The sequence below is a fragment of the Corylus avellana genome, chromosome ca1 (genome assembly GCF_901000735.1).
Source record: "Corylus avellana chromosome ca1, CavTom2PMs-1.0".
Taxonomy (NCBI): domain Eukaryota; kingdom Viridiplantae; phylum Streptophyta; class Magnoliopsida; order Fagales; family Betulaceae; genus Corylus; species Corylus avellana.
In genome coordinates this window covers 47,030,780-47,052,020 of record NC_081541.1, presented here as the reverse complement: position 1 = coordinate 47,052,020, position 21,241 = coordinate 47,030,780, and the positions used below count along the sequence as shown (strand labels likewise).

At 36.2% G+C, this 21,241-nt stretch overlaps 2 protein-coding genes and 1 pseudogene across 2 annotated transcripts; 2 read left to right on the top strand and 1 right to left on the bottom strand.

Moving 5' to 3' along the window:
• The first annotated feature begins 3,470 nt into the window (after positions 1-3,470).
• Positions 3,471-6,267, top strand: LOC132167635 (mediator of RNA polymerase II transcription subunit 22a-like; annotated as a pseudogene).
• On the top strand, positions 6,174-6,809 carry LOC132167636 (uncharacterized). Its single transcript, XM_059578644.1, has one exon. It carries the CDS (start codon positions 6,261-6,263, stop codon positions 6,693-6,695), a length of 435 nt encoding a protein of 144 aa, XP_059434627.1. The 5' UTR covers positions 6,174-6,260; the 3' UTR covers positions 6,696-6,809.
• Positions 6,810-16,251: 9,442 nt separating this feature from the next.
• On the bottom strand, positions 16,252-20,675 carry LOC132167825 (GTP 3',8-cyclase, mitochondrial). Its single transcript, XM_059578857.1, has 8 exons — positions 20,622-20,675; positions 20,409-20,482; positions 19,003-19,620; positions 18,449-18,616; positions 18,168-18,359; positions 17,479-17,547; positions 16,733-16,823; positions 16,252-16,563 (listed from the first exon to the last, which is right to left on the bottom strand). The coding sequence occupies exons 2-7, from the start codon at positions 20,472-20,474 to the stop codon at positions 16,740-16,742; spliced, it is 1,197 nt and encodes a 398-aa protein (XP_059434840.1). The 5' UTR covers positions 20,475-20,482; positions 20,622-20,675; the 3' UTR covers positions 16,252-16,563; positions 16,733-16,739.
• Positions 20,676-21,241: the final 566 nt, after the last annotated feature.

Sequence of the window (21,241 nt, the reverse complement as noted above, 5' to 3'; positions counted from 1 at the left end):
TGGTAAAAAAAAAATGAGGGACAAGTTTTAGAAAATAGCTTAGTCCACTAATAAAGGAGAAGGAATATAATTAATTCATTTTTCGAACATCTTTATTTATTTATAGTGATTAGATAAATCATTATCAAATATCTAAGAGTAATCTTACCTCAGTGACAGTGGGCCATGTGTTCAACGGCCCAATGAGGAAGTGGACCAAGGATCAAACATCGGCTTATAACCTTAGAACACTAGGATGGACTATTTAATAAGGGAAATGCTATAATGCAATAATTTTCTCACATTTAGTCCATCAAATGCTAATGTGGTAGGCCCCTCTTATTAGTTTATTATTAAAATTCTTTAAATTTTTAAATCAAAATTAAAAGAATAAAAAATTGCAAGTGGTGGCTGGCCACCCCAGTTTCGGTGGTTTGGGGTGGCCGAAGCCACCCTTAGGCCCTTGGGGGCAGAGCCAACCCCAAGAGCCAATTTTTTAAAAAATTGATTTAACCCTTGGGGGTGGCCGAACCACTCCCAATGAACCATGGGAGTGGCTAAAGCCACCCCCAATAGGCGGTTGGAGGTGGATTCTTAAAATAGTTTGGCCCTTGGGGGTGGCCGATGGGCAGTTGCATGGCTAAATCAAAATAAATAAATAAATAAAAATTGGCACTTGGGAGTGGCGAATTGGGGTGGGCAGCCACCCCTTGCAATTTCTTTTTTATTTTTTATTTAATTTTTTATTCTTTTAATTTTGATTTAAAAATTTAAAGAATTTTAATAATAAACTAATAAAAGAGGCCTGCCACATAAGCATTTGATGGACTAAATGTGGAGAAATGATTGCATTCTAGCATTTCTCATCTAATAAAACTCAGTTGTCTGATTGTCTCTATGAGAGAGAATATATGGTTTGAATTAAGCGCACCTAGACAATAGACATGACCTGATAACCTCAAAGTCAAGTCTAAGAAAAAGGAGGGGTATATGATAAACTTAACACCCAAGTAAAGCAATAGTAAACCATCATTATTAAGAGACTAATGGTCGCTTAGATTTGTGATTTTTAAAAAATTGTAATTTTAAAATGTGTCAAACATTTGATAAAATCGCAGTTTCTCAAACATATGGTTGAGTAGGTAGAATCCAGCCTTGCTCACATATGAACTTCTCTTGTTTCAAGGGACCAATCGAATTGTGGATTTGGCCGGCCGGCTTATCATGTACACATTATATTTTAGGAAATGTTAGGTGATTTCTTGATATAGATTCTTCTGGTGTTCTTATGATACTAGGTGAATATTATTATTTTTTTTTTAAAAAAAGTGACATTTATTTCTTTTACTTGGTTTTTAGAAAATAATATTCATCTAAGTAAGAGCACGAGGACACTAAGAAAATATCAAAAAATATACCACCTAACATTTCCTTTTGAGAGCAACTTGGGTGCACTTGTTGCACAAAAGTCACATTTTATGCCACCAATAAGAAGCTGACACATCAGCCAATTTCATTAAACTTATTCTTAAAATAAAAACTCAACCACACCATATTATACTCTAGATAAAATAAAAAATTAATTTTCTTTATAATAATAATAAAAAAAAGAATTGAAGGGGTGGATGGCTGGCCACCCCTCCCCCACTTTGGGTGGCGGCCCTAGGGGTGGCTTACCGGTCACCCCATAGGTCTTGGGTGTGGTCGGCAAGCCACCCCCATGGGCTGGGGGTGGCAACCAGCCACCTCAGATCCGGATTTGGGGTGGCTGCTAGCCCATGGGAGTGGCTTGCTGGCCACTTTCATGGCCTGGGGTGGCGGCCAGCCACCCCATGGCCTATGGGGTGGCTGGCCAGCCACCCCCAGGTCATGGGAGTGGCCGTGCTGCCACCCCTAAGACTAGGGGTGGCTGCCGGCCACCCCAAGTGGGGGAAGAGTGGCCAACTAGTCTTTCAATTATTTTTTATTTTTATTTTTTATAAACAATTAATTTTTTATTTCATATGTAATATAATCTGGTGTAGTTAAGCTTTTTTTTAAAAAAAACTTAAGTTTAATAAATTTGACTTAGGTATCAACTTCTTCTGATTAGTGGCAAAAAACTCACATTTTTACATGACCTCCCTCAAGTCTCTTTCCTTTTATCTTTCGTTGGGCAGCGGTCAAAAGGCAAGGTTCAATGTTATCAAGAGATCTTAGCTTCTAGGAAACTGCCCCACTTGGACTCACTCTCTCTCATCAGTCGTCTCTAAAACATCATGGTATTAACATAATAATATCATGGTATGAATATAATAATATGCTTAATTCAGTACTTGCTGTTTCTCCTTGCTCTGCAAGCCAATCGAACCTGCAGCTTCTATATATATCACTATCTTCCTTCATTCATTTCTCGTTCAGCTAAAGAAACAGATCGACTACAAATTAAGGTACTCTTGGACCAAGTCAAACAAAAGGCCGGCCAGCTGGTTTCAAGTGAACGAAGCTAGGAAAGAGACAACATGGCTCCTTTTTCAGCCTTCTTCAGTTGTTTCAAGTGCTGCTTCTCGTCGCCTCCTGCTCCGGTCTCCGACGCCGGCATGAAAGAATGTCCATCTTCAGAGAAACCTAAAGCCAAATCAAAATCTTCAGAAGCTCCGATTGTAGTTTCCCACTTCCCTGTTAACTCAAACCTCTCCCGCTTATAGTAATTTAATTGCATGTATACCTCACAAATGTCTGGTAATGTCAGCAATGACGTTGCAATTTCTCATATATTTATTTGCTTTTTGTCAAAGTATTTACATATTGTGTATTTTGTAGTAGATTAGCATTTCAAAAAGATATTGTTGGCGTATCAAATACAGATTGTAACTTAATTGGCTACATCTCTAATATTGATTTTAAAATTTAAGCGTCCAATTAAGAGCGGAGAGAATAAATGTCCGAGAACCTATTTGGGACTGCATTTCAAAAATAGAGTTTTTAAGTCAAAAAGAGCTTTTGAACAAAAGTTTGTTTTTGCCAAAAGTGTTTTTTTTGTGGCTATTTTTAGGTTTTTTTTACCATTAAAAGCGCATTTATTTTTTTTACTAAACGAATACTTTTTTCTTTAAACGGACTTTTTAAGTGTTAAAAGCACTTTTAAACCCCTAAAACACAATTCCAAACCGGCCTTAATACACGGAGTAACAAACAAGTATAACACCAAATAGTAAAATACTCACAAGTTTATATCATATCAAAACATTTTTTTTACAAATTAAAAAAAAAAAAAAAATCTAAAATGTTTTATCAAATTAACTAACTCAAAGTGTCCTTTGTCTTGCAATCAGTTCCCTCTTCCTGAGTTTCCTGACAATGATACTCGTATAGATCTATGAAACGAGTGATGATATACAAGTTAAACCCAAAGCTCTGGATTATCTTTTCATTGGGTCCACTCCATCATTTTCTGGCCCAACCTCAATACACTTTCTTGAGGCTGGGGCTGGGGCTTGGACTGGACTAAGCCCAGATTTCTTTGGTTTCTAAAAAGTGACCGTAACTTCTGTGAGAGAGAGAGAGAGTGAAAGAGAGGAAATGAATAAAGGCGGAGCAGGAGGAGTTGGTGGAGGCGGCAGCTTGGGAAGTGGTGGCGGTGGTGGCGGAAGTGGGCCCACCGCGGCGGCTGCGGCATCCGCAGAAGATGTTGCTCCAGAGAGTCGAAACCGACATTAGCAACACCGTGGACAACTTCAGTCACCTCGTCAATGTCTCCCGGGTAATCTTTCCCTTTTTCGTTTTCTTTTTAGTTGATATTCGTTCTTGTGGATACCTTTTTCCGAAAATTACCTACTTTTTCTTAAAAAAATTTTCTATACCATGATTGTTTGTTGCTAATTCATGTCCGAATGCTTCAATAATTTTATCTAATTGGTCTGACATGAGTGAAGCGAAGAGATGAATCTTCTAGATCCAAAAAAAAAACTAATGGGTCATCTCATAAACATATTAAACATATCGCATGGCGCTGAAATTAGAAAGCACAAGAATACAGGAGGACTCTCGTATTAAGGTAATTGGAAAGGAATATACTTGGGGTAGAACAACTTTTGCTAAAGATTTAAATTTAATTGTTTAGTGACTAACGCTATAAATTTGGATAAGTAAAAAGCTGTGAACAAAGTGAAGATAATGGGCCTTTTGTTTGGGGTGATTTTCGCCCACTACAGTCCTATGCTACTCACCATAAACTTATTTTGGAGGTCACTACTTGGTTGGATTTTTGCTCTTGCCATTCCATTTGTACATGTGGGTTTATATGATATTGGCATCCATATGTGTGAAACAATCCATGGCTGACTGGAGATGTTATGCCTTGAGGTATTGGGCTTTATCATCTAGTGCATTGTGCCATTACTATCTTGACTGCACTTTACAGCAAGGTGAGTGCTCAATGCAAGGCATCTTGTCAAGGTGACACACAACACAAGCATACCCAAAACTGAGCTTGTGATCCATCACACGTGCCGCATCAGTGAGCGCTCACATGTATGGGCTGCCTTAAGAAACACATGGGTTTTGATTATTAAGGAAAAAGCATTTTTTTAAATAGCATACTCATTCTCAACTTTTTTTTTAGTTTAATTAAATGATCATAACTAGCTTTATGATCGGCAAAGAATGGAAAATAAAATGAAAAGAAACCTTACCTGCACAATGCCTCCTGTCCAATGCCTAAACATATTCAGCTTTGAATTTTTGTGCCAATGAGTTCATCGCCTTGATGAATTTTATTGTTGACTATTGATAATCTTTTGCAGTTGTTCTGAAACTGGACTTTTTTTTTTTTTATATGTTTTGTTTTGTTGCTTATGTTTGGTGACACCTTGTCCTAGGGGGCCAGCAAGGATCCTTTCTATTCTTTTATGTATGAATGAGAAATTTAGATATGTAGAAGGGAAGGGAGCCTTATTCCTAATATTTGCAAGTGTAATATTAGGAAAGGGAGGTCTAGGGCCTCGACACCTTTCTAAATTGTGGGAAATAGCAGACCTGGCTCTTAATAGATTGTGCAGAGTAAATATATTACAACACATTCACTAGCATTGGCCAGTTTAGATTTGAAACTACCATGTTAATACTCGTGTATACTGCAAAAAAGAGGTCAGTGATCTTCCATGGGATTATTTGGATTTTCTTAAGGATATCAGCTATAATTTTGAAATATGCTTTTATAATTTCTGAAAGTTGTACTCTATATGCCTGGAAGTTCTATGAAATGTGATTTGTTTTGATACAACCTTGTATACTGTAGGTGGATGATCCACCAGTCAGAAATTCACAACAAGCTCTCATGATGGAGATGCGTGCAGCTAGAATGGTAAGAGTAGTTGCTGCTGCTCTCCCTCTCTGTCTGGTTCTCTCTTGTAGTTGAAATTATGTTCGTCTATATTTAGATTTGGAACTTGGGAAGGTTGTTAGTTATGGAGAAAAGAGAAGGTTTGAATTGGCAAGGAATTTGGAGAGATTTCACTCACCACAAATTTAACCTATGTACTTGGCCAGGGGTGTCTATCCTTTGAGAATTTATGAATGAGTCGTTTTTTGGGTAGGATTCTGAGTTCCTTGCCAAAGTAATGCTGTCAAATATCGATTGAAAAGATAGAAATGTTAATGGTGCTTAGTTGAAGTCTCTCTAGCCTTATCAGTTTGACCCTGAATAAATTTGCAAGCTTTCTAAACCTTTTGTTACTGAATGCTTATACATTATACTGTAGGTTCAAGCATCGGATTCTCTACTGAAGTTAGTGTCAGAGCTTAAGCAAACAGCAATATTTTCAGGATTTGCATCTCTTAATGACCATGTGGACCAAAGAACTGCTGAGTTTAACCAGCAGCAAGAGAAGACAGACCGCATGTTGGCTAGAATTGGAGAGGAGGCAGCTGCCAGCCTCAAGGAGCTTGAATCGCAGTATTACTCTTCCGCAGACAGGACTACTCAAACCCTGCAGATGTGAATGCTTTAAGGTTTAAGGTTTAAGGTTTAAGGTTTAAGGTTTGGGCCAGTTATCCCGCTGGTACGTTGCTCTCAGGTGGGCTTTGTCTTTTTTCTTTTTCTTTTTTTTTTTCTCGTGGGCTTTGTCCTAATTTTCGTAAACCTTAATCCGCAACCGACCCAACCATAATCGGGTTGTCCTTTTCTTCCAATAAATCCAAGGGCCCAAATTCCCAAAAAAAGTGCAAAGCTACTGCTTCTTCTCTTATCTTCCCAAAGGAAAAGAGAGAGAGAATCTGAGAAAGAGAAAGAAAAGGTAGAGATGGGGGTGGTGATAATCGACGGATCGACTGTGAGAGACTTCGTGAACGATGAGGCGCAGTTCAAGAAGAGTGTGGACGAGCAGTTCGAGGCGCTGGACCTGAACAAGGACGGGGTTCTCTCTCGCGGGGAGATCCGGAAGGCCTTCGAGTCGATAAGGCTGATCGAGACCCACTTCGGCATCGACGTGGCGACGCCGCCGGAGCAGCTGACGCAGCTCTACGACTCAATCTTCGAGGGTTTCGACTGCGACAAGAACGGGACGGTGGAGCGCGAGGAGTTCAGGGAGGAGATGAAGAAGATCATGCTGGCCATTGCTGAAGGGCTTGGGTCGTGTCCTATTCAGATGGCTCTCGATGATCAGAGTTTGCTCCAAAGGGCTGCGGATCTCGAGGCTTCCAAGGCTTCCAAGGCCTCCAAGGCCTCTAGCGCCTGAATACTCGTATCTCATATGTATGCTTCTTCTGTTTCTGGATATTAATTCTACTTTAATTACTTTCTTCGCTCATCTTCCTATCTTGCATCTCTTAATTTAGTCCATTTGGAACTCGATTGCTTCGGTTTTCTTTGATCTATGCTTATAATTTTAGCTCTAAACTCGGATCGATACATGTACTTTTCAAGCTATCATTTGTGGGTTTTACAAATGAAGCCAAAAGGATGGATTGAATTTGCAGTAGCTTGAATGAATCAAATCAACACGCCAGAAAATACGCAGGAATAAGTAGTTGGACCCAATTCTTGTTCACAAGACTTAACATTCGATGGTTATGGGATTAATTAAATGATTAATAGAAATAGAGATTTATCATAATCGATGTCTTGAGTTTCTCAGTCTGACCTAAATCATGCAAAGTCAGCCTTATGGAACAAGGAACATTGTCAGGACGAATAGAGCCACAGATGTCTCACAAATAAAAGCATAAATGCTATGCACAGCTGAAACGAACTGATTCACAAGCATCCGCATCTGTCCAACAAAATCGATGTGAGATAAAAAAGTTACGGGAAATTTTAATTTAGTCCCTTGAACTTTCACGTGATTTGATAATTACTAAATTTTTAAATCTCTCACTTTGGACTCATCAACTTTTAATTTTTCTTAATTTGGATTCATCTGTCATATTTTAAACGTTACATAACGTTTATACCCTTCACTTTTATATAAAATTTCAACTTTACCTTTAATTTCAAAACATTTTTTTATAAAAAACAAAAAAAAAAAACAAAAATCAAGGATATTTTGGTCTTTTTTAGTATTTTTAACTACTAAAATTGACTGAGGGGTCTACACTGAGATAAATTGAAAGTTTAGGGGTCCAAAGTGAGAGATTTAAAAGTTTGAGGGGTTTGTCAAATTGTGTGAAAATTCAAGGGGATTAAAATGAAGTTTCTCAGAAAAGTATAGTATGCTGCGTTATTCAGACAATAATATACCATAATGTAAACTGCAATTATCCAGTCCCACCTCGCCAAATGCTAGGTGATGAAACAATTATTATTAATGAAGAGATATTATGTGTCTCTTGTATACAGAATTGCTCCACTATAGGAGGATCGCTTGTCAAAAGTTCTTACTAATTAATATTTAATATAATGATTTTATCAAAGTATCAATGCTCATCTATATCTAGGATTCAGATCTTCCACCAGACAAATAATTCGATTAACACAAAATATCGATACTTCATCTGTTGTTCGTGGGTCTTCTAATTGGTAACGTGTATTTCTTTTCTTTCTTCCAATTATCCACAATGGAATTATAGTGTAATTGGTTTTAAGTGATTGATTAGATATACAATCATATCATTCATAGAACCTTAATTTCCCACTGATCTCCAAGTCTTATTGCTAATCAAGTAGCTTGAGCCTTGAATTGATTGCTGATTTGAATTTATGGTCTTAAATCCTTCCTCATTAGGAAAGAGAAAAATTATAGGAAATAGGAAAAAATAATAATAAGAAAAAGTGAATCATAAGTCTTTCTCTTTATACTTGTTCTATTTAAAGAAAACTCCCCTGCCATTTCCACCCACCCAACAACATAGAGGTAGAAGACGGGGCTGGTCTTCGTGCATGATTCAATATTAGTAGTACAAGTTTTGTTTTAGATAAAACTCACTTTTAAAAATTGACTTGCAACTCTTTCGTTACTAGACTGCAAAATCCCCATTTATTTGATTTCATACTTCACAAACTATGTCCGATTCCAACTCAGCATAGCGGTGGCTCTAATACCAAACGATATAAACTTCAGTATAACTCACCTTTAATTGAAAATCGGCTTATAGAGGGTGCCCAAAAAGTTATATACACATTATTAAGATTGTACTTAATTAAACCATATAAAACACTTTTGATTGTGACAATTAGTTTAGTTACTATATATTTCTATATGTATCATTTTGGGACTTCAATTATTTAGGAATAGAATTAAAATGAAGATGATTCATTTTATGATCGAAATTTTATGTTTTTTTCATCTAACGGTGTACATAATATCACGTAATAAAGTCATCGAGCATGAGTTCATACAAGCTTTTTAAGTTTTTACCATTGCAAGATGGGCCGCTCCCACTTCGATTGCTTGAAGCATTCCCATTACTCCTCCCTCCGTCCCATTCCCATTAGTACTCTTGCCAATCTTTTCTGCTTTGTATATTCTGAAATTAGAAGTCATCCAATGATATTATTTACGTACACCCTTCAAAAATGCCTTTAGAACTGCTTTTTTCAGTCTTTTTTTTTTTTTTTTTTATGTCATTTTTGCCTGATTCCATTAATGCTTTGCATGCCAAGAATTAGGCAGGAACTATATATATTGGGTAAGAATTCAATAACCCACATGAAAAACTGTTACGACTATTAATGGTGTAAGGTTACCTAATCTCATTCTTTAAACTCTTGGTTAATTAAGAGAAACAGTTTTATATCTTGTATAACTTCTACTTTGATGGGAAGTGGAGTTATTGAATGAATAAAGGAAACCAGTTATCTCTCTACCCTATAAATATGCACAATCTCCATCATCTTTGTGTATCTTAAGTGCGTCAAGTCGAGTGAGAAAAACTATTTCCTAGTGTGTGGGCCGGTTTTCAGAAGATTTCATTGTTATAGATTCTGGTATGTTCCTTTCATTTATTTATTGCAAAAATCATGATAGTTAAGATCTAGATGGAAAGAGATAGAATTTATGTCCATATAAATTTTTACATATGTAACTCCAATCTGATCAACTGTTGACATGTGGACTGTTTTTGTGGATTGGATTGAATTCCTTTACATAAGCGATTTCGTATCTTGTTTGACAAAATGGAAAACGTGCTATATATATATATATATATAAAGTGTAGCGACGAAATTAAGGGACAAAGAAAAGGTGAGGTGTTGCCACGTATTGGATAGCTGCAAAAGCAACTCTTCATTGTCATCGCGTACGTGGTGGTCACCACAATTATTTCTTTTCAATTCATTACTGCATGTGATGCTTTTGTGCTCTGATACCAAATATCTAAACGCATACAACATCTTTTGTCTTGCAAGTTTTAAGTGAATAAAATATCTAAACACTGCATGTTTCAATTCATTTAATTAATATTGTTGTGATAATAATTGGTGCATGTGGGACTACTGATCAAAAGAACCCACATCCTGACTATATACATAGTCAAAATTGACCAATTCTCACCCCCCCTCCAACTCAAGTCTTGAGAGAAACTTCTACGTGGACCCTAAATAATAATAATAAATGGGTTAGGTTTGCGTGCGCCCTTATAATTGCTTGTTGATTCACGTTGGCAACTTCATGACACCTTTCCTTTTAGTCTTGTGGCGGCCAGTCAAAGCTTAGCAATCCAGCCTTATATAAGGATCATCTCCCCTGCTATTTGCTATAACCCAATTCATTCAATTCATTACTTCACCTCGATTGATATATATTTTTCTCTCATATCCGTCCGACCAGATATTTATTTTTGAACGAGAAAATGGTGATGGAGATCAGCAGCTTAGCCGACAACATGGTTATGAAAGTCGCCATGTTTGTTCTGGTCCAGGTGTTGGTGTATCTCATCCTTTCTAAGTCATCGGGCATCTTCTCCAAAAACGCGAAGAGATCGCTCAGTTTCAGACCAGCTCGCTCCGTCAGTATTAACCGAATTCTCGCCGTTCTTAGCGACATGCCTGCCGGCGGGGAGCTTTCTCCGGCGGCATCAAGGACCCTGCAGTCACCAACCCAAGAAAAATCAAGGCCACGTGATCACTCCTCTTAGGCTTTTCGTTTGCGGGTTGTCGTAGATTGATGGCACGTACAAAACGTTGCCGTACGTTGTTGGCTTTTATAAATATTGTAAGATCTGAGTAGTCTATTTATTTGTGTGTTTGTGTGTATATGGGATTTGAGCGATTCTTTTGTTCTTTTATCTGTATTGGATAAACCCAGTTGTTTTGGGTGGTTTCTGAACATATCTAGTCTATAATTAAACCGATTTTGCTTTAAGTTTTTTGCACCACCAAATATTTGTTTTATTTTTAGTGATCAATAAAGGGCCCTAAATGGGTTATTACTTATTAGCAACATTCGCTATTAGTGTTTTGGGCTCTTTTTTTTTTTTTTTTTTCGTATCAAAGATAACGTATTACATTTTAAACTCAAACAAAATTCACTAACCTATAACTAATTTTTAAATTAAAAAGCAAATCTGCGCTTATAGACATGTGTGCACGCTGAAATACGCTTTTCGAATTGGGGTTATACGCCCAATTCTAATAAGCGTAACAAACGTTATGTTTATTTTACTGCACACTACACGCTATAGTCCCAATCATGCCAATTTTTGTCATCTTGCGTTGATCTTCCCTGTCAAAACATACTACCTCAGCATTAGACAACTCAACATCAACTATGGCCCTGCATTAAGAAGCATGCCCTTTCAAGGGTAAGAAATATTTGTTCCATGATATTATTGAAGTTTTCTAGATTATTCTTTTTTTTTTTCTTTGATTTACCCCCCTTTAATTTTGCAAGAGTTGATAACCTTGTAGATGTTGTGTACAAGCAAAATCATTTCTTTGTTCCCAAGGGGACAAATACGAACTTTTGACACAATAGAATACAATGTTACTAGTAATTATACCATTTTTTTTTTTTTTAAAGAAAACTGGATACTCTTCATTCATAGATGAAAAAAGAATACAAGAGCAATAGCTCTATAAAGAAAGAGCATTAAGCTCTAAAAGAACAATATTGAAAATACATATAGGAGTCTCCTCAATCCACAAATTATCCATTGTAACCCTCGATGCCTCCTTTGCCAAGCCATGAGCCGCTTCATTAGCCTCTCGCTTAATATGGCTAATCTTCCATTGACGGAGGGATCTCAGAACTAGCTTGATATCTTCCACTAAATGCCCATATCAAAGCCAATTTTGTTCTATCTCCCCAATGGCCTTGACAACCAATAATGAATTGCCTTCCAAAATTACATTAAAAAAAAAAAAACCCAAATCAAGGCATAGTTCGGCTGCGTGTAGAGCCGCCAAAGCTTCCCCAACAACCGATTCATAAATTGCCCCAATGGTTTTATTTTTAGCTGCAAGCACACCTCCATCTCTAATAATGACTCCTATACCCATACATTTCCTATCTGTAGATAGAGCAATATCCCAATTTGCCTTGTAAAACCCAAGTGGAGGAGCTTGCCACTTCAATCTCGTCCCAACAATATTATCTACTACCAGGACCGAATCCTTGGCATTTGCCCGAGTGTATTGCGCCAGCCCCTCTCTCGCCAGATTTGCCATAGTCGTTGGATGTGAGAATTCACCCCCATGCACAACAGAATTGCGACGTTGCCAAATTCCTCTAGAAGTTATAGCGAAAAGATCCAGGTCCTCCCTATTCAGGCATAGCACCATCTCTTCAAAAAATTCTATGAAATTACTGCAAGTCCATTTGCACTTTTGAAGCTTTTGATTACTGGAACCCCAAACATCTTGTGCCGATGGACACGCCCATAATATGTGGTGTGCCGTTTCCTTCTCTTGACAGCAGAAAATGCACATCTCTTCATCAATGATTCCTCTTCTTTTAAGGTTATCCTTAGTGCAAAGGATATTTTTGCAAGCTCTCCATAAAAAAACTTTTGAAGAATTTGGTACCTTCAAGCTCCAAATGGTCTTCCATACCGCTTGACCTCTGCCTTGAGCTCTCTCCTTTGTTCCTCTCTTGACGCTCCTTTCCAATATGATAAGCACTTTTGACGGAAAATTCTCTAGAACTAGTGCCATGCCATATCAGTTTATCCTTATGATGGTAGCTACTAATGGAAATATTACAAATAATCTCAGCCTCCTTAGCCCCAAAAATGTCCCGAACCAGTTTCTCATTCCACTTGACCGGATTTGCATCTAAAAGCTCAGTAACCATTGCTTCTTCAGAAAAAATTGTGCATGGTGATTGGATTGAAAATGTCATCGGTCTTGGAATCCACTTATCTCTCCAAATAGACACCGAACGCCCATCTCCAATTCTCCAAAAAATCCCTTCCCAAAATAGCTCCCGACCCGCAATGATACTATGCCAAGCATAAGAAGGCTTATTTCCGACTGTGGCAGACATAAAAGATCCCCGGTGAAAATATTTTGCCGCAATAATCTTTGACACCAAGCTCTCCGGATTTTGCATGATTCTCTAGCTTTGTTTTGCTAGCATAGCTTTATTAAAACATATAATGTCTCTAAAACCCAATCCACCTTTAGATTTAGCTAAACTCATTTTATCTCAACTCATCAAATGAATTTTTTTTGTCCTTCTTAGCATGACCCCACCAGAATTGTTGCATCAGCTTGTTCAACTCCTTACACAACTCTTTTGGGAGCAAAAATATGCGCATACAATATGTAAGGATTGCCTGCACCACCGCCTTTAATAAGATCTCATTCCCCTACAATATGTAGGGATTATACCAATTTTTCATTGCTTATAAAGGTATATATTTAAAGATTAGAAGGGAAAAAAAAAAAAAGTATACATTTAAAGGAATATTATCTTCAGATATTCGCATATGCATTGATGTCAATGTCTTCCAACTCCCTTTTACCTTTTACTAATTAATTCTTGATTAGCATACAATCAGAAGAAAATACTAGTGTTATTCAAGTGACCGGGGTTGTTATCAAAGATATTCGGTTGCCACCCAAGAATTTAAAACATCTTTCAAACCTAAATTCTTATCTTCCCTACATTAATTTAAGTGACTGCACTAGTAAACCAAGGTCCAAAAGTCCTTTACTGGTGCTATTTTTTTTTTATTCGTTTTTCCGATCAAATGGATATGATTCATTTTATGGTCTATATTAGATTTCACTGATTTAATGATATATTCGAATGACATGGCACCATGTACACCGTTAGATGTAATTAAAAAAAAAAAAATTGACCATAAAACAGATCATCTCCATCTCCATATTCTATAAATATTGATGCACGCGCTCATCTAAATCTAAAAAAAAAAAAAAAAAATTATAATTGGTGAGGGTGGTATTTCTATTTCTATGAGTATGAGTATTAATGCTACTTTTTATATTCATTTATTAAACTCAACTTGTATTAGTTGACGTGACGGCTTTTAAGTGGCTGATAGAATTTGTTTTCTCTTACAAGCCGATTTTTATGAGTAATTTTTACCCAAAAAGAAGTTAGAATACTTTTGATCCAGCTAGCTGTAATAACGCAACTCATCTACAACAGTTAAAAGTGTACTTCAATAATTAACCTTTCGTGTTAAAAAGAAGTTAGAATAAGGTTTTTAGGTAAGCAAGAGACATCCTCTAAAGGAACAGTAAAAGTCTCGTGTTTTACTAATTTTCGAATATAGAGAAAATGGTATAGCATCTCTAAGCCCCTACACATTTTGGATTGCAATTTTTACCTTTTACCGATTAAGATCAGGTGTAATTAGTTGTCGGTATTACATGCATTATTAAGCTGCCAAGTCCGGCATTTATTAGGGCCTACTCAAGCAAGTGTGTGACGGCCACGATTAATTTTGGTTAAATTTTATCATGTTAAATTATCATTTATCTTAAAATCTTAATTTGATATAAATAGTAAATTTATTCGTTAACTAATAATTTAACAATTTTAATTGACATGTGGCAGTATATTACCCATGTACGGTTAAGTCAAATGAATTTGGACTATAAGCTAGAGCCCAATGGCGTTCTCTTTCTTCATTGACTCTTGAGAAGGTTTGAGATAGCAGAATAAATCCAATCCTGGCTTCCAAAAGACAGCTTAATATTGCCTTCTCAAACACAAAAAAATTACAGAGTTAATTTTATCCATTTTTTTTTTTACAGCACCTAAAATACATACTCAAAACATTCTCCAGTATATATTAACCTCTATCCATTAGTGATCATTCAAACACCCCCCAAAGTTGCCATGAGAGAGATGGTGAAGCCACATCCTAGAAAGCCAAGTTCAGAGTCTTCTGAACTTTCCATGCACAAAGGTTCGCAAGCAATACCAAAACTCAAGTCAAGGATTCGTATAGTTCACATATATGCACCAGAAATCATAGAGACCGATGCCGAAAATTTTTGAGAGCTTGTTCAGAGACTCACGGGAAAACCTTCGGAGATAAAAGGTAATCAGGGACAAGACCAGAATTTCTTAGTGGGTAATAAGAACGTAACGGCGACTCCACCGAGCAAAAATATCATGAGTTTCTACCGTGAGCCAAGCATGGACATGGAAACGCATAGTGAGTTCGCCGGTTTTCAAAATGGGGCGAGATCAGTAAAGGAGGAAGATGAAGAAGTATGGAGAAATGATAACTTAAGTGGCTTCTTTGATGGATTCTCGGACTTGGATGGTTTCATTGAAGAGCTAAGTGAGTTGCCTGTTCATTGAGATCTTGTCACATTATATGTTTTGGAAGGAGACACTACACGCACATATTAAAGCATTGTCTCCATAAAGGATTCCAGCAAACTTTCTTTCTTTCTTTCTTTCTTTTTTCAAAGTTTCCATTTGTTCTCTTTCTTGTAAAACATAGTAAAAGTATGTTCTTCATACTGTAAATTTCTTTCTTCTTATGTTGATCAGCAGAGTCGCACCATTTCATTCTAAACTTTGCTGATTTACCATGAAACTTAATTAACTCATTTATCCATCTTTCTGTATTTTGATTTTACTTTGCTTCGACATAGTTCTCTCTCGTGCTCTTATACAAAATATGATGAATGCATTAACATAATTGTGTAGGACTAGCTCTCTTTCTTCTTTTCATTGTATGGTTGATTCATGTGGAAAGAAGAGGTGGTTTTTTTTGAAGGAAAAATATTCCAGAATCCTTTGTGTTTCTTCGGATTTTATGTTTTGGATTTCAATTTTCAATTTGATCAATTTAATACCCAATCAATTTCTCCTCCAATAAATAACAAAAAATGATATGAAAATACTATTAAGCCCTTCTCATTGATTTTATTTTTTTATAATGGAATGGGCATAACGATATTTTCATATTATTTTTAGCATTTATTTAAAGAAAAAATGATTAGAAGTCTTAGATTTAAAATCTTCATAAACGTGAGTATTAAAATGATCATATATAAAAAGATATAAAGTTAAAGTTCCCCTCATCAAATTCCCTCCATCCCACGTTTGTTGGTTCTTGACTTCTTGTACCATGTCCCAAAGTGAAGGCGATGAAGTGCACACTCCACACGTGTAAGCAATTATGCTTGTAATTAAAGCATGATTGAAAATCCATTACAAACTACTAAGATGATTTACAAAGAATCAGTTGATCGGATACCATACCTACCTTAAACTAATGGAACCTACCAAAAGTGAAAGAAAGCAAGCCCGAGAGTACACTCTGATGCCTAAATCAATATTAAGTTAAGAAAATGGATTAAGAAATTCGTCAAGAGTGGCGCTGAGGCTGACTGAATTGCAGCCAATTCATATCCAGGCCAACATGAACACGATAATAACCTATCTTGTATAGATAACTTCGTATATAAGATAACACAGGATACTGTGTGTATCAATTTCCTTGTTACAACAAAAGCAAAAGCAAAAACCTACATAAAGATAAATTACAAAGGAGAGAACTTGTGATACTCTTCACTGTAAATGCTTAGAAATAAAGCACAACTTTGGAAGTAACAGAAGAAAAGTCAGAATTCTTCATTAGTGAATGAATGACTGAGTTGTGATCTTGCCTTGCTTGGATACACAGTAATTGGGGTGGTAACAACCATGTGCCCAAATATTTTTTGCGCTCTCTGTGCTGAGATCGATCAAATAAAAGAGTAAACAGTTTGGTATGCAAGAAAGTTAAGCCCTAAAAAACCTGAAAGGAATTACTCATTAAAAAGTCTATGGCATGCAAACTTTGTACCATTAGAAGTGCAAAATAAACAAACTAAAAATATTCTTCTGAAAAGGGTGGGGAATACCAAAAATTTAGCCACCAATATGGATCATAGGCCTATTTGCTGTCCTTGCAATGTCGAACATCCCAGCATGTGAAGCTTTCTTCCTCTTCACCTGAATCAAAAGAGGAATAATTTAGAAGTGTATTGGACAAAGATGGCGTAAGGAAAGCTTGATAGCCAACGCCAATTCAACAATGACCTCTGGACTCTCTAGCTAAACTATTGCGGTCCATTATTTTGTCATTTGCAATTAGAATAATGCTACTCTTCACACCATTTATCACACATTTTTCGCTGTGTGGCGTGTTTTAAATGGTTTCCCATAACATTACTCTTGCAATTATTGTAGACACTAGACAGCAAAATGGCTGCCATAAATAGTAGCTATGTATGAGCATCATTGTTAACTTTCTCATCTTTAACATATGTATCTGTCTGAGTATCTTTCTGCATACTAAAGAACCATAAATAGTAAACATAAACTTTACATACATTTGTGGGGAAATGAAAATTAATTGTTTCAAAAAATCTCCAAATAATTAGCATACATGGCTGTTTCCTCAAGTGTCCATAATTTTCAAGTAGCTCTAATACAAGTCATAGCCATGTACCCATTTAATCAAAATCAACAAAAGATCTCCCAATAATTAAATCAATAACCTATATTCATACATCTACTATCATTAAGAACATGAAGCATTGATGAATTTAACATTTAGTGGTTGTTTTGGAAGTTCATGATCATGACAATACTGTAAAATGCATACCGCTGCCCCAATTATTTCCCTAAGCTTATCATCATCAGCACCATGGCGAAGGGGATCTCTTAAACTAACCTGCAATTAATAAACTGTAATAAGGATAACAAGAATTTCCAATTTTGTATTGCAAAGAAAATGCAAAAGAATTCGGCTAAAACTTCCATTACAGGGAAAAAAAATCGCTTAATTATTCCATGCTGGCACCTAGTAGCTCAATAAAACATTAAGCTTAAATCATATTATTACTTCATGTTGGTGCAGATAGGAAGAAGTACAGGGAATCCAGTACGTTTTAACAGGACAAAAAGGAACCTTAAACTCACCTCTTACTTTAATCAGAAGTTAGAGCACTACAAATTCTCCCACTTCCATTTATAATCATACAAACATATAAATAATCAACAAGAGTTTAATCATGATTAGAATGGTTGGTCAGATAGCAACTTATATCACTTTCAACAGAAAGATGATTCAAAATATCACTCATAAGGAACAAAACATTCCTCATGGTTAGATGTAAGTCTTTAACTTCCCATTAAAATGAGAATTCAAGACTACACAAAACAGGGGAGACAAGATGTCATTTGGTCCAAAGAGCATTGGCAACAGCAGTGAACCAAATTAAAAATGACATCACAAAAATTAAATACATGTCACAGTATGCATTCGAAGTAACAATGCAGAAGAAAATTCACCTCTGAAGGACCAAATAAGCAAACTTTGAAGTTTCCGTCAGCTAAAAGTCGTAACCTATTGCATCCAGCACAAAAATGCTCAGTCATTGATGTTATAAAAGAAACAGTACCACAATGCCCCTCTATCCTGAAATTCTTGGCCGTGTCTGCTGGGTGATCCAGAAGTCTCTTCATGGATGGAAACTGTTTTACCTGTTCAGTTAATAATGAGGGGCTTAGGGCATGTATCAATAAATATTCAGAATTTTTTAAGTGGGTCACCTGGCAGAATTCTACCTTACCACTCTATCCAACATTTCAGAGTACGGTACAAGTTTCTTGACATTCCAGACATTCCCATCAAAAGGCATGAACTCAATGAATCTAATATTAATTGGCTTTTCACGCGTTAACTTTACGAAATCACAAATCTCATCATCATTGAACCCACGCATTACAACACAGTTCACCTGAAAAACAACCCTTTATTGTAAGAAGCCTTGAACAAGAACTAAGAGCAATAAGCAAAAGGCTAAAGTATAAGTTTGGTCCTCGAAAGGTTACCCAAGTTTTAGTTTCATCTTTAGAAAATATTGTCTCAATTTCTTCACTATGCTTTTCTCAAATGAGTCATTTTAGTCTTTTGGCACTAGCACATCACATTACAGGATGGAAGATGCTGACACTTATCATTTTTGGATGATCTGGTAAATAATAAAATTCACATTTGGCCTAGTAAGCCAAGCGTGAAACAATATAAGAACACAAAAAACTCATAAAAATAATGAATGTCCCAAAAGAAAGGATTTCAAAAGTAAAAAAAATATAAGCACAAGGTTGAGAGGATGAAACATACCTTCACAGGATTGTATCCAAGGTCTATAGCGGTATTAATTGATTCCATAACCCTTTCATGCCCTTTGCGCCGGGTCATGAATTCAAACTTTGCTGGGACCAACGTGTCTAAACTGATATTCACAGAAGTAAGCCCACATTCCTTCAGCTTCGGAAGTTTTTTTGAGAGAATAATTCCGTTGGTAGTCATGGCCAGCGTTTTTAGCCCCTTCAAGTTAGACAACTGTAGACATATGTCTTCAATATCCTTCCTAATGGTTGGCTCCCCTCCAGTCAAACGAATTTTCTCCACTCCAGAGCTCACAAACAGATTTGCCAGTCGAAGAATCTCATTCTGTGAGAGTAGTTGAGGGCTAGGACTGAGCTCCACACCCTCTGTAGGCATACAGTACTGACATCGAAGATTGCAACGCTCTGTCAAGGAGATCCTCAGGTAAGTGTGCAGCCTCCCAAATGAATCAACTAACATATCTGAAACATGATTATCTTTCGAGGTATGATCGGATAGAGTAGCACTAGAAGTGGCATACATCTTCTGTAAGGATCCATTCAGATAACCACCCAAACCTTGACCAATACTCTCCCTGGATGCAGAATATGATCCAATCTCACATTTGACCTGATTATAAAGTGCCAACACATAGTCAGCCTTTAGCAGCACTCACCCTCATGCTCATAAAAACAAGTGACAAAAGTTAGCAGAAACCGTCAACTTAAAATTCAAAGACAATGTTTGGTAACAAAACCATGCCTCAGACGAAGTCATGGAATCTTTGTTTGAGGACTTTGGTATAACTAAACTGTTCGAAATTTTTGGACTTGTTACAACTTACAAATGCAATATAACCAAAGACTAATGTTATTTAGTAGATTGTCATGTAATTACCATACAAATGGGATGACGTCGAAGTACAACCTCAGATTAAAGAAAAATAATTAAGGGTTGATTTTAATTGCCATGTCATTCATTTACAGTCGTATGTTTTTCCTAATGAAACACGAAACCCCCATGTCTCTATTCATCAAACAGTGTTAACTAATATGCCATGGCTGGGCATCAAAGTAGGAATTAAAAGTTGCCACAAACACGGTAAAATCAACATTGGTTCCATCTGGTGCGAGTTTCAAGATTACTTTTTGGTTTTTTCAATGTACAATGGAACAGTGGCATCAGAGAGTTCAAATAAAATATGAATTAAGATTAAGAGAAAACAGAGCTGAACCTCAATAATCCCATATAGAAAAAATTAAAAATTAAAAATTAAAAATAATAATAATAACGAATATCATGAAAATTTTGATCTTTTACAGAAAGAAACAAACAATAACCAAAAACCGAGTAGAACCAAGAATTTTGTCAAACACAGAGCCCCCCCACCTCCCCAAAAAAAAACAGAGAGGACGTACCAGGAAGGAATTGAATTTCCTGAAGCCCTTGCGCCAATCAATAAGTTTGGGTACATAACGCCTCATCCTTGCTCCTGAACCCACAAAGACTTTGTCAATAATTTAACCAACGAAAGAATTTTTTTTTTTTTTTTTTTTTTCCTTTTGTTTTTTCGGGCTGTAGAGATTTTGAAGCTGTTATTCGCAGAGGCAGGAGGAGAATCTGAATCTGACCTCTCACTTCTTTGGCTTCGCTACGGCCTTCGGATGACACGAAAGGCCAAACCAACACGCGTATATATATATATATATATATCGTCGATTATATCATAATCCTCCTCGTTTTGTTGGGCGGACTTTTTTTCTTAGTAATTTTTTATTTTTTTTTTTGGGTAAATTTACTACCTTAAACTAATATCCTATTTGCACTTTAGCTTATAGACTATGAGTAACTAATTAATCCTTTGAAACTATTATATGATTTGACAGTTAATTGTGTCGGAAACTATCACATGCTTTTTATAAAATAATATCTATCTAGAATTAGAAGAACATAAAAAGAACACTTAACAGTTTTCATGAAGTAATTCAATCGACTGAGACCACACTTAATAAAACAAAGGTTGCTAGATCAAATCTCCATACCCCTCTTGTATGGACATATCAAAAATAAAAAAAACACTTAACATTTTTCAAAGAATAATGTCATAAATTATATTTTTATCATATATAATATTGATCGTAATAGGTTTAATCATAAACAATATTTAATTTTTTTTAATAAAAATATACTTGAAAGTTAGATGGAAGTGTCACGATCAATATTGTTAAATTGAACGTTTGAAAATCACAAA